The sequence below is a fragment of the Limulus polyphemus genome, unplaced genomic scaffold, assembly GCF_000517525.1.
Source record: "Limulus polyphemus unplaced genomic scaffold, Limulus_polyphemus-2.1.2 Scaffold102, whole genome shotgun sequence".
NCBI classification, from domain to species: Eukaryota; Metazoa; Arthropoda; class Merostomata; order Xiphosura; family Limulidae; genus Limulus; species Limulus polyphemus.
In genome coordinates, this window is record NW_013665712.1 from 179809 (window position 1) to 193082 (window position 13274).

The 13274-nt window shown below is 29.2% G+C and overlaps 1 protein-coding gene across 2 annotated transcripts in view; it reads right to left on the bottom strand.

The window, feature by feature from the left end:
* The window catches only part of LOC106470246 (serine/arginine-rich splicing factor 4-like), a 50878-nt gene that overhangs the window by 22841 nt on the left and 14763 nt on the right, over window positions 1-13274 (bottom strand). For both annotated transcript variants that reach the window (XM_013930800.2, XM_013930792.2), the window contains exons 3-4: window positions 5221-5307; window positions 3215-3253 (exon numbers count right to left, since the gene is read on the bottom strand). In XM_013930800.2, the coding sequence (XP_013786254.1) occupies window positions 3215-3253; window positions 5221-5307 (126 nt within the window). The remainder of the gene's footprint in view (window positions 1-3214; window positions 3254-5220; window positions 5308-13274) is intronic.

Consider the following 13274-nt stretch of genomic DNA (forward strand, 5'->3'; position numbering starts at 1 on the left):
GATTTATTTAATTTTTTTTTCTTTGGTGGTTATGAGGTCAGTCGAACTGACCGATTCTGTTTTGAGATAGGGTAGAGAAAAATAACAGATAAACTATAAAGTTTTACTGAAAAAAATAAACGTTTAAAATGCATTTAGAAGGTTTTAGGGATTACACAAAGGAAATTTGAGATTTTTGAAATGAGGAAAAGTATTTTAATTTTAGAGCATGAAAATTACTTTGCAAATGGACTATTCAAAACAAATACTCAATATATTCTTGGTCAAATCTATATTTTATTTTAATACTTCAATAAAAATAAGATTTTCTGTATGTGAAAGTATTATAATATTAATCAAAAGACTGCCAAATATTGTGAAAATATACACACTCTATAGAAAGTTAGAAGTATTAAATCTCTAAAGACTTTAAATAACTATAAAGAGGTCATGTGGTCGGTCAAGTTGACCGAGGCCGTATTAAGAGAAATAAGAGATTCTAGAAATTATGCAAGTGAAATACGAAAACAATAAGATAAAAAGAAGTATTTTTATTCTTAGTATTAAAATCAGATTGACTCATTAAAGACTGGAAATTCACAGACAAATTCTTAATATAAATATTTCATCCAAAATTCTAATTCTTCTGTGAACAATAGAACTGTTACATTTACTAAAAGCTTGCCAAATTTTGTGAAGATACACTTAGTAAATTCAAAGTCAGCATCATAATATGTTTATAAATATATAGTCACTATCACAGTTTTAAGGTCACATGGTGGTCATAGATTGGTCATAAATGACCATGCTTGTACTTAGAGGGTTAATACCAAAGATTTTCTAGATACTAAAGTTTTTTTTTATCAGATTCAACATAAAAATCATATTTCAAATACTGACATATCCAATATTCAATGCTTAAGTTATTACTTGCATTTTCAATATATGTGTATTAAGTTAGCTAAAGGCAAAAATATTATGACCTAAATCTGCCAGACAACAACATTTTGAACACCTGTTAATATAACATAAAAGACCCACAATGTAGATTTTCAACATTCAAGACTTACAACTTCCCATCCTTAGTTTTCTTTCTTTAAGTAATGCCACAACTGGACAGGTAGAAGATAAAACAAGATTAGAGAATGGATCGTTGACTTGGAATACACAAAACACCCAGCAACTTAAAACTGGAAATCAAACAAAGAAAAAAGGAAAACTAACTATGAAGTGAGAAGGAAAGAAATAAAAGTAAGAATTTACAAATAGATGGCTGGCATAGAAATGATAATAAAAGTGAATAATACAGAAAAACAAAACTGCTTTATCTGAACACCAGAAGCAAAGCAAAAACTATCAATTAACCTCTTAAGAATAAACTAGTAACCAAGGGAGATCCTTCCTTCTCAAATGAAATAGAAACTAGTATTTTCATTATTCAAACCATGATAGAGAAGAAATGCACACAACTGCATCCACTAAATCAATAAAGACTAATGTTTACTAATAAGTTTATGATGTCATGCATCACCAGCTGTGACATTCTACACCCTAATGACAAATGTTATTTAACTTGTTCATTACGAGCTGAGTGTACTGCACCCAGCTCATAACCACCATGAGAGTAGTAACTTTGATAATGTATGCATATCTTTCCAAAATTTCACAGATTATCAATAAATATTACAAGGCTTTCTTAAACAAAATAACTGACTTGTTTTAATTAAATATTTCCTCGTGAATTTTTTTCTTTCAGAATGTTGACTATCCAACATGCAAAATAATTTTGATATTAAGATTAAAAATACTTTTCTTCATCTGAAAATTGTCAAATTTCATTTGTGTCATTTCTATAACCTACTAGATAACTATCAAACTTTTTTCAGAAAAACTTTATATTTCATATGTTATTTTCTCTTCCGTAACTCTATATGGAGTTGGTCAACTTGACCGACCTCGTAACCGTCATATACAATTAGGAAACAAATCTAAGTTACCCTTTTTATCATTCTAGAATGACTGCAGATTGTAACAGAAAGCCACAAATGTTTATTCTAAATAGCTTAAATCTTGTAACAGTATACATCTATTTATATTTACCAATTTATTTGTTTTATTGATCTTTGAATCGTGTGTCTAACTAATATACTGCTACACAAGATGTAAGCTATACAGCACACATTATTATATAAAATAGAATAAAACTGGCCTTTACAAAATACAAATACCTTTCTGTTCTTAGTATTAGCATACCAGTATTTGGTAAGATACAATTACATTTCAGTTACATTAAATGTGTATGTGTGTGTATTACTGTTTTCAAATAAATTCTTAAAATTCAGTTATTTTTCTAAAAACATAGAAGAGTAAATAAAAAATATACAGAAAACAATGATCTCTACAATATATGATGTTAATTTTCTTTTTTATACTTATGCTTTGTACTTGTCAAGCCTTGTCAAATTTCACATCTGTATGATGTAAATAAAAATTTCTTTTGTAGGTTTTATACATGCATTTTAAAATAAAAACTAACTTACGATATCAATACTGTTTTTAGGTCTAAAAAATCTCATTTCTGATTAGCATACGACCTTGAGCAACATCCTCCAAACAGCAAAGCTAATGACAGTTTTACTTGTATAAATACTTAGGAAGATTGGCAAAATTACTTAATTCAAAATGAGCACTTTTGAATGAGTAAAACATGTAATTGAGAGAAGTAGGCATAGAATTTTCAAAAGAGGAAGAGGTGGGCAGAGCCACTGTGGTGGATTCGCTAAATATAATGATAACTCAGGAAACAGAAAACATAGGAGATTCTTATTTTATATTATAGCTTGTCAATATCAGTAATTTGAGTTTTTAATTCACAAGAAACTATAGACTTTGTATTTGAACATTACAAACATCCAATTTGAATCAAAGCTACATTCAATATACCAAGTAACAAGTGACACACAAAAACTAATATTTAGGATTTCTTATTTAATATTTACTTTTAAATTAAGATATTCTAAAATTTGAATTATAATTTACAATTTGATACCAAACTTATTGACATAAATTCATAAAATAATAGTTCAATAAAATTTTGAATGTAGTCTACAAATGTGATGACATGTTCTTTGACCCCTGACCATAGAAAGACCCATAGTGAGAGGGTTAATAGTTTTCTTACATACATCTAAAACCTAAAACCTTCACTAAAAAAAAAAACAAATATTTAACTTACTGAACGTGAACGTCCTCCCCCAGATTTCATAGCATGACTCTAAAAAGAAAAAATCACCAAATCACCTTTTGTTTTTATCATTTCTCTTATTCTTTTAGAAATATTTATGAGCTTTACATATGAATTCACTTTGTTAAGCTTGCTTTTAAAAATTCCAGAAGATCCAATTCTAAGAATCTTTCAAACGGTCATAGAAAAAATTTACTACCACCATCAATTTATTACATACATTTTAGGCTAACATGTCTAGTTCATTACAATTCTGTTTGGGTAAAACCTCAGGCAAGTAATTTAGTGAGATATAATCATAAGAAAAAATTTACTACTTTTGCTTTCACACAATTACCATAAAAGCCCAACTATAAATTATGTTTTATATCCCCCCCTTTTTTTTAACTATTGTAAACCATAACAGAGGTAAGTCAACTTCAAAATGTTTACAGATACTAAACACATAAACAATTCAGTCTGTGTTATCAGTGTTTATGAACATACATGTACTAAATGAACTTAAGTCCTCACTCGTGTACTCAAACACCCCAAATTGAATTGAGTATTAATTTTGGGGGGAGGTGTATTTTACACTTTTTAATGTCATAATCTATGCAAAACCTAATAAACAAATTTCTGACACATAGTGGTGAATCAGTTATTATAATATACAGCAGATATATACCAGTTTCATTTTGACAAAGTTATTAATATTAATCATGTCTAATTTCAGAAAATTAGACTTCAAAACAATGCAAAAAGAAGCTATGAGTATTCCCATTACTTTCTTAGACTACCAAATCAACAAAAATTTTAATGTGTGTGATGGGAAAAAAAGATAAAATAAAGCAATATTTACCTATTTGGCAAGAATTTAAATTGTATACAAATGTTATTCACAATATTAAAGTATACAACAATTTCCTACCTAGCTGTTGTCAGACAACTGTATTAACATTATAAAGTTGATGGACATGCATGTTTAGATACTAGAAATCCAGAAAATTTACAACATGTATACTTCCTACACACACTGTCAAAAACATTTGTTTCAATCAAATGAATAGTGATTTAAGAAATAAACAAGCGTAAATTAATCATCCTAAACTAAGAATAAAAATATAAATTTTGTCTGGAGGGTATGTTACGTACCAATAATGAAAATAGAAATACATTTTTTTTAATAATAAGAACTTCTATACAGAATATCAAGTAGTATGCATTACAAATAATCAATTTAATAGTTTTTGTTTTTTTGTTTAAACTGTTAAACAACTTTCATAATATATCTATTTGCTTTTACAATACTCTTTATATCTAGGGAAATAACTTATAATACACAAGTTATTTTATCTAATAAACTATTAGCAAAGTTAATTTTGTAATGGTATATTAAAGAGACTATATTTGAAAAAAATTCATAATCTGTCAAAAAATGGAAATAGCAAGTGTATTTGGTATTGGTACACATAAATAAATGAATTCTAATAACAGACATGTAACTCTTCAGAAGTGAGTTCCTCTGCAAATGTAGCCGAAATATACATCCAGCATTTTTTTTAACACCTAAAATGCACTTTCACAATCACCTTATTTTTTTCTAAACTATTCCCACTTAATCTTGTTTTCAATTGATGTGTAACATTTTTAAGTAGTGATTATAAACATTCAAAACACAGACATTTTGCTTAACTTTTTTACAAATTTTGTACTTAGAAGAGGCATGACTGGCTACTTCACAAAAAATTACACACCTTACAGTAACTTGTTTATTTTGATGTTGCCTAATATTGGTGTATTTTATGCCAGTGGACAGCTAAGCAGTTTTCACAATCCAAGGAACTTAATACATTAGTTCCAGGGGGATATTTTTATGGCAGCAGAAAAATATTTATAATTCATAATTCTATGTTCCTCAAAACTTTCTAAAGATGTGAGGAGTTAGAAAGGCAAAAATGCTCAAATCTGCAAACCTACTGAAAAATCACACATCTGTTATAAATTTAGGTACTTACGGATGGACGAAAAGACGGTCCTCTGGCCCATTCCACTACAATACTTTGTCCGCGAAGTTCACGTCCATTTTCATATTTAATAGCATCCTTTACAACAAAATTAGAAATAAAAAACTAAGTCAAAGAAGTCAACAATCAAAACCTGAGAATATATATTTCAATCTTTTTCTTTTGCTCTACCTGTGAATCTTAAAAGTAGATCAAAACATTTTAAGACAGGTAATACTGAAAAAAGAATTTTTAACATAGTACCCTAAACATTTACCAAGATGTCAAAAAAGACTAAAACACACCGATTCCCAACCTATCAGTAGAACGCGAGGTTCTGATATTTTTACAGTATATCACAAGCCATAACTGACATGCAGTAAAATTACAAGCTGTAATGCCACAAATAAGAAACAGAAACAAAAAATTAGACCACAAAAATGTACTAAATGCCTTTCTTAAGTACATTTCTTTTACTCTGTCTCCCATATCGCAAAAAATATAATACCATACAAGCGCAGAAACTGTTTTATGATAAATTATTGAATAGCAAGATACCGACGCCTTCAAGATTATTCTCATTTGGCAGATTGTAAAGTTTGGCAGGTAAAATTATTTTACCATGAAGGAAACTACAGAAGTGTATTCCATGTTTTTGCTAAACTAATTGTAAAAGTATTCTAAAATACAAAACATTTTTGTTTAGATAGACCGAATAAATTTTCAAGTGATTAATCATAACTTTACTGAAAAGTAAATAGAAGAGTATAATAATTCTTGACAAACTTTATTATTTAATCAAAAAAAAAAAGTTAAAATTCATACATTTTTTTTTGTATCACAGCATTTAAATAATTGTCTTGTGTATCATATTTTTTTTGTAAATTTATCACTTTGCTTATCTACAGAATACATTACATTTCTTTTCACTATTGAAATTCAATTTTAAATGCAATCTTAAATCTCATCAATACAAACCTGGAGTTTGAATATCAAATTTGAAAATGTAAGTAAAAATAATTACTTTTTTTTTTTTACAATTTTGTAACTCCAAAATTGTTTAGAATTGACATTTTGTGATATTGTGAAACATAACTAGTATAATTTGCAAAGAAAACTGAAAAACTTCTGTCATCTCTTCACAGCTCTGAAGTCTCACCTGTAAACAATGCACATATCTGTTTTCTTAGAATTTTTCTGCTCATTTCAAAGCACAGGTTTATATATTTCTAAAAAACCATCATCCTTGAAAATACAACTGTAGGTTCTTGTATCTTGTGTAATGTTACCATCTACTTATATAAACCTTTCATTCCTACCCCTTTATGATGTCACAGCATGTGATCTGAACAATTACTGATGAAGCATAACTTTGAAAATACCTCCAGACAATGTTTAAATATGATCATTTGAAGTATATTAAAAACTATTTAAGTTGACGTAAAGTAAATAAGTGTTACGAGCACTAATTTATAATTTTGTGGAAAAGTAACTATTTGCAACTCCTCTAGGGATGGAAAAAGATTCTAACTGGAAGTTGAGGAGAATCAGGAACAAACCACAGATTTGATAATTTTTGTTAATAATTTCTCTACAGATGCTAATTGTCATTGAAAATATTTTAATGTTAAATTATAACTATTTAGGAGTTATGGAAACTTCTACCTATGAAAATAGATCAGATAAGCTGTTAGGTATAGCAAATATGGTAAGAAACAGCAAAATATTTAGATGAGTCAAATCCATATTTATTAAGTGTTATTCAGTGGTTGTGTTAGCTTTTTTTTCTTCCAAGCATTCCAAAACACTACAAAAAATTGTATTCTATCTTTCAAGAGTTACATTTACATACTACTGTTTGTTTGCCCAAAATGAATGGAATTTTGCCACTTTTAGTCACATAAATATGACTAAATGTAACTCCCTGACACTTCAGCTTGAATCCGATAGTTTTCAAAATGAAAGTTAGGATTTATACTTTGTCGCATGCCCTGTAATAAATTACACCATTAATTCATTTATCTGCAAGTTCTTAGACAATAAATTCATATATGAGCACATCAACCCAAATGTCAAATATATTGCTCACTGATTTTACAAAATGCCAACCTTGTGTTCCACACTGTTTGCATACATGAGTGAAGCACCTGCAGAATGATCATGAGTATTTATCTTTGTTAAAGATATAGATCTGAGCTATATCTTGTTCAAAGCCGATAACAGCTCACGTAGCTCACCAGAAAAAAAAAAAAGATTTATTAAAATTTTGAATACTTTAATTGAGTTTGATTTGTAACTTGAACTACTAGTTTCATAAAAATTACATTGATGAATTTTATAACTGATTTTGAAAAATATTATTTCATACAAGTTGTAAAACTAACTTTCATTAAAATTTTTCATTTCTCAGTTCTTCACTTACATAAAAAAAAAAATACTGAGCAGCGAGGTTTGGATTGTATCTGTTGGGAGAACTTCTCATGATCACTGTAAAATTAAATTTTTGGAACTAAATTGCAAAACAAGTAACACTGTTATCATCTTGATTTTTTATTTTTAGTCATATTTAATCAAAAATCAGTTATGAAAATCAGAGATTAAACAGCTCTAACACAATAGCAATGTTGTTATGTACTTTACAGAAGAAAAAATTACCCACCATACCCTGATTCAGATGCAGAGGTACCTCACCAACAATACACAATATAAAGATAGTAATTTAATAATGTCTAAATCACATAATAAAAATATATGTTTAATTTGATTTACTGTTGTTTGACTTTTAACTATAAAACAGTGATAGTGAAGGCTTAAATCTCTGACTTAGGCTTACATGATTCAACAAGTTTGGATGGACAACACTGCTATGATTACACCAGTCCTTTCAAGAGTACTAATACATTGTGTCTCACATGCACATATAAAGTCAGAACTTGTGTCTATCTGCAGTAATGAAGATTCAGGCCTTCACTAGTCGAAATGTTCAATTTCGGCCACTTTCATTGAAAGGGTCATCAAATATTTGTTATTTTCTGTGGTGACAACCTCCTGATCTGGACAGGATTAAGATGTATCTTACTTTTATTATTGTGTACCTTTACCATTTTCATACATCGCATGAATGCAGAAAGTTTTTCCATCCAACTGATTTATTTTGCTTCCAGAGTGCAAAATTTGGAATTATCATGACCACTCGTTAGTTAAGTTCATCGTATCCAAATAATGCACATAAATAAACTAACTTGCTACTTATTGAAAAGAAACATTTATTAGATATTAAGTGATATGTACCAAAAATACTGTTACCTAGCCTAACAAAGGTAATGGAAATGCCATTTAGAATGGACAGATCCTAGGTGAGCAATAAATCTTTGTCAGTTTTGCAGTTTTTTACAATTTATTGACTATTAGAATCAACTAAATAAAGTATCAAAATAAATATGTTAATGAATACCAAAAAAGCTGAAATTGACTGGATATATAAAATGGAAAATTTCAACACAATAAAGAAAATTAACTTCTAATATGAAAGGAAATAGTTTTAAGATTTTTTTCAAACCATATGTCACCACAAAATTTAGGTAAATTCACAACCTCAGAAATGACAGAAAAATTAAATCAAATGAGAATTTTTTGAGCTAAAACTACATACTGTTTAGTAAGATTGTACTATGTTTCATCCAATTTGGCTAAATATGTCCACTATGAGAAAGAAAAAAAATTAAAGTATAACAGTGGCGTGCTTTGTTTGAAAAATTTGCAATAACACCTAAGGTATTCTTTAAAATTATTCATTTCCATTCAAACCTTTATACTTATCATTCAGAAAACAAATCAACTGAGTCTAAACTTTTGAAAAAAATTCCAGCTTTTATCAGAAAAGAAATCATAAACCAATAATTTCACTGTTTCATGAATTTTACTTTTAACAACTGAGAGAACTTAGAAGACAAAGTGAAGCTGAAGTTGTTTCAGGAGATGGAAATACTCAAATTCTTCATAAACTATATAAAATCAACAAAACATTTAAACAGTTCATCTAGCTGTAACAGACATATTTCTAAGGCTGTTTTCATTTAAACAAAAAAAATTTGTTCCCTCAATCATTACTGTTTCAAATCAGAGAACAAACAAAAGTAATCAAAATTTGCTACCTTTTTTTTGTTCTATGCCCCAATATTTGAATACTTATGTGAAATATACATCTTGGTAATATTTTCTCTCAACACAGCATGCGGAACCTTCAAAACAATCCATTTTTCTTCAGATGCTATTTGTATGTTGAAAACTAAAAAACCATTACTAGAAAAACTATAACGTGAGCCACACTATATGGTTGTCCTATGTTACTGTGAAGTAAACCTATCCTTTTAGAGTACAAGACAACATCAACACCCTATATTCTACAGACAATATAGAAATTAATAAAATTATTGAAGTCTGCAGATTCTAGTTTTAGTTCAGAGGTATGCAAGACACTTATTTTAGCATATCTGTTTTCATGAAGCACAATTAATATATTGATTTCTGATTAAAGCAAGCTATCTATGTAGACCAAAAGTAAAAATATACCTAGTAATGAGAAAAGCTAATTAAATATACTGTTCTAATGTTCTTACTTCTAAAGATTAAAATGCATTGTTTAATCATTTGGGTATCCTCTCTCTTAGTGATATTTGAGGCCATAATCCCAATAAGATCTCACAAGGTTCAGTCAGCTTAGGAGATTTAAGTTATTCCTATATCCATATAAAGAAAATATGGAAATTGTATAACCTATAACTTCTAAGTAATATACAAAGAATAACCTAGATCTGTAATAGTACTATTGACACTTCTACATTTTTTGAACTTGCACTCTGTGATGTCTTATGCATTGTCTGCAGCTATTCAAACTACACATTATCATCAGAAAATCACTTCATGAACAACTATCTTTACTGTTTCACAACTATGTTATAATGAGCAGCAAAAAAACCAATGCAGTGCCACCATGATTATAGTACACAGCTTTGAAATGTGTGATAATGGAACTTTGTGTATATGATCAAGCTGTAGTTAGAATTAACTTTACACTGAAATGTGTATATATTTTAAAAAGATAGCATGTTATGATTCAAATTAATGTGTAAACTAATTCTTTTTTTCAAAAAACTATCTTGTGTTTACAAATGAGGTATTTTTTTTTGGAAAGTTCTGAATAAAAAAAATTCAGATATGGAATTATCAATTCATGCATCACATAAAAATTAATACACGTGCTATGTGAATGTAAGAAATTAGTTTTTAAATGTTCTGGCCCCAAGGTCCTCAACTCTTACCAAATCTAACTTTATGAGAATTACAGCATTAGTTGTGAATAATTAAAAGTTTCAGAGGGAAATGTAAAATTTTGAGCCTCAGCATTTAAAAAATAGAGCATGGTACCACATACACAAGGCCAGTCATATGAACAGGTATGGGATAAATGCTCTGTCTGGATCGGTGCTGGCTCTCAACCTAGTCGCTTTATCTGAGTTCTAGCTATTTTTCGGGTCAGAAGGGCTTTCATTCTCTTTTCAAACAGTGGTCAAAACAGGATGGCACCAATGGTCAATTTGGTAGACAAGGCTTAGTCATGACTTTCATTGGCTTAAGGCATGTCAATCACTCTCTTGACTAGGAACACTGCATGGTCAGATGAGTGCATCGGAAAGGATCGGAGTCTGTCTGTCTCTCTTTCTCCTCTCCCTCTTTTGAACAGTATCAGAACAATCATATTATTATACATAATGAGAATTTTACATTCAAAGCTTTAAGATTTGAATTTTAAAATACTACAACAGAAGGTTTCATAAACACAGTCAAATGAATGATTCACCATCTAAATGTAGATTAACAGCATTTACTCATTTGTAATTGTAATTATTTTATTAAAAAAACAGGGCTTAATCTAACCATTAATTCAGCAAATGTAAGTACAATAACAGTTGAAATTAATTTTTCAAAAACAAGTGTAAGGAATTGATTGAGTTAATGAAAATAAAAAAAAACATCAGCAAACATTTTGTACACACACACACACACACACACACACACATCATAAATGCACTAATTCCTTGCCAAAAACAGGTGCATGCCAAATATCCATTTTAAATTTAATCATAAATGCACTAATTCACTGCCAAAATGTCACATATCAAAGGTTGGTAATTTGGCCCATTAATCAGTCAATAAATGCCAAATGACCAGTCAATTGAATACATATATTTTGGCCGGATAATCAAAATCCTGTAAAAAATATTGTAACTATGTATGTATTAACCCCAAAGTTGTGCCCTTACCTCCACCTGCTTACAGGTGAGACTGGGAATTACACCTCTACTAAAGCAATTTAAAGTGACCAAGTGCTCAATCGAAAAAAAAAAGTCATAGCTTAACATTTCATACCTTTTTACAATAATGGTGGAAGGCTCTTCTTCCCACCCCCTTTCTTTTTTGTCTGTTTAGTAGAAAAGCAAGTTGTGCAGGTTACCATGTAATCATTTGGTTTCAAAGCAAGCCATTTAACAAAGTATCTTTCACCACATAGCACAGTTGCTGTACTTGTAGACAGTGCAGGGATCTAGAGAGGCTAATACTAGTAAAAGGAATTTTTATATTTTGTTACCAATTTACTTCATCAGTGCTTTTCACTCTTCTCAGACACCTCCACTGCCTGCACTTTTAAAATTTGACTCTTCCCACGGTAGTTTACAGATCTACTAAATATTAGTTTGTACTATTGATTACTGCTTTAACAATTTAATAAACAGACCATGTACATATTTTTTAACACAGAAGTATATTTGTATGACAAATATAACAAGTTTAAAACACAGCTATTCCTGTGCTATATGATAGACTGAAAGCAACAGGAAAAACCAAATTTCTTGAATCAACATTCAGCTCATGAAGGTGTCCAAGCACCATAGCATGCTTCAAAAACAAAGCAACACTTGATGTAATCTTGGGTGCATTTTGATGAAAATATGCATTTCAGTAACCAAATATATATGTAAAAAAACTAACAGTAATATCATAAAATGTGACCTAAATTATAAAATTGATGATGAATAAATAGGCATGCACCATGTTTATACCTTAGTTTTATATTTCTAACTACATTTTACTACAGAATAGTCTCAGAAAAAAATTCAAAAATTTTTAGCAGTTGATTCTGTTCCAAATATTTTTGTGCCTAACCATATTCAATGAAGATGCCTACCACTATGATTTCAATAAAAGAGCACAGTTCTGTTACTCCTTGTATTAAAATACAGAATAATAAAGTAAAAATCGAGTGTACACTTTAATACATTACATGAAAGATTAGTAATGTTTCATTGCAACAATCATTATCAGTTAAATAATCTGACATTATATGCTAAATATGGATATAGGGAATAATTTGTTCAGTATGATATCACACTCTGAATCATAAATAAGGTTGACTTGAACTGCAATCTTATCTTTGTTTAGTATAAACTGTGATACAATTGTTATTAGAGCAAATGTGCCACCTTATATACAAAACTTCAAGTGCTTTAACCCTTTCGAGACATGTCACGGGTGAAAGGAAATGTCATCTCGTTTGTTCACTTGCATTCAAAATTTTATTGAATTACTATTTCATAAATTTATGTCAATAAATTTGATATCAAACTATAGATTATGATTCAAATTTTAGTACTATATATTTCTTAATTTAAAAGCAAATATTAAAAAACCCAGCTAAATATCAATTTTTGTGTGTCATGTGGTATGTTGAATGCAGCACTGGTTCAAATTAGATGTTTGTGATGTCAAAATACAGTTTTGTACAAATTAGGAACTCAAACTACCAATATTGACAAGCTAAAATATAAAATAAAAACCTCCTATCTTTTCTATTTGCTCATGTACTGAACCAAACACAGTGGCACCCCACCCACCTCTTTCCATTTCCAACTAGGTTGGGTGTGTCTTTAGTCTGCTCCAAATTTCATATTTTTTTCGATTAAAATACATCTTAGTTAATAAGCTTGATAAATTATAGTGGAATTCTA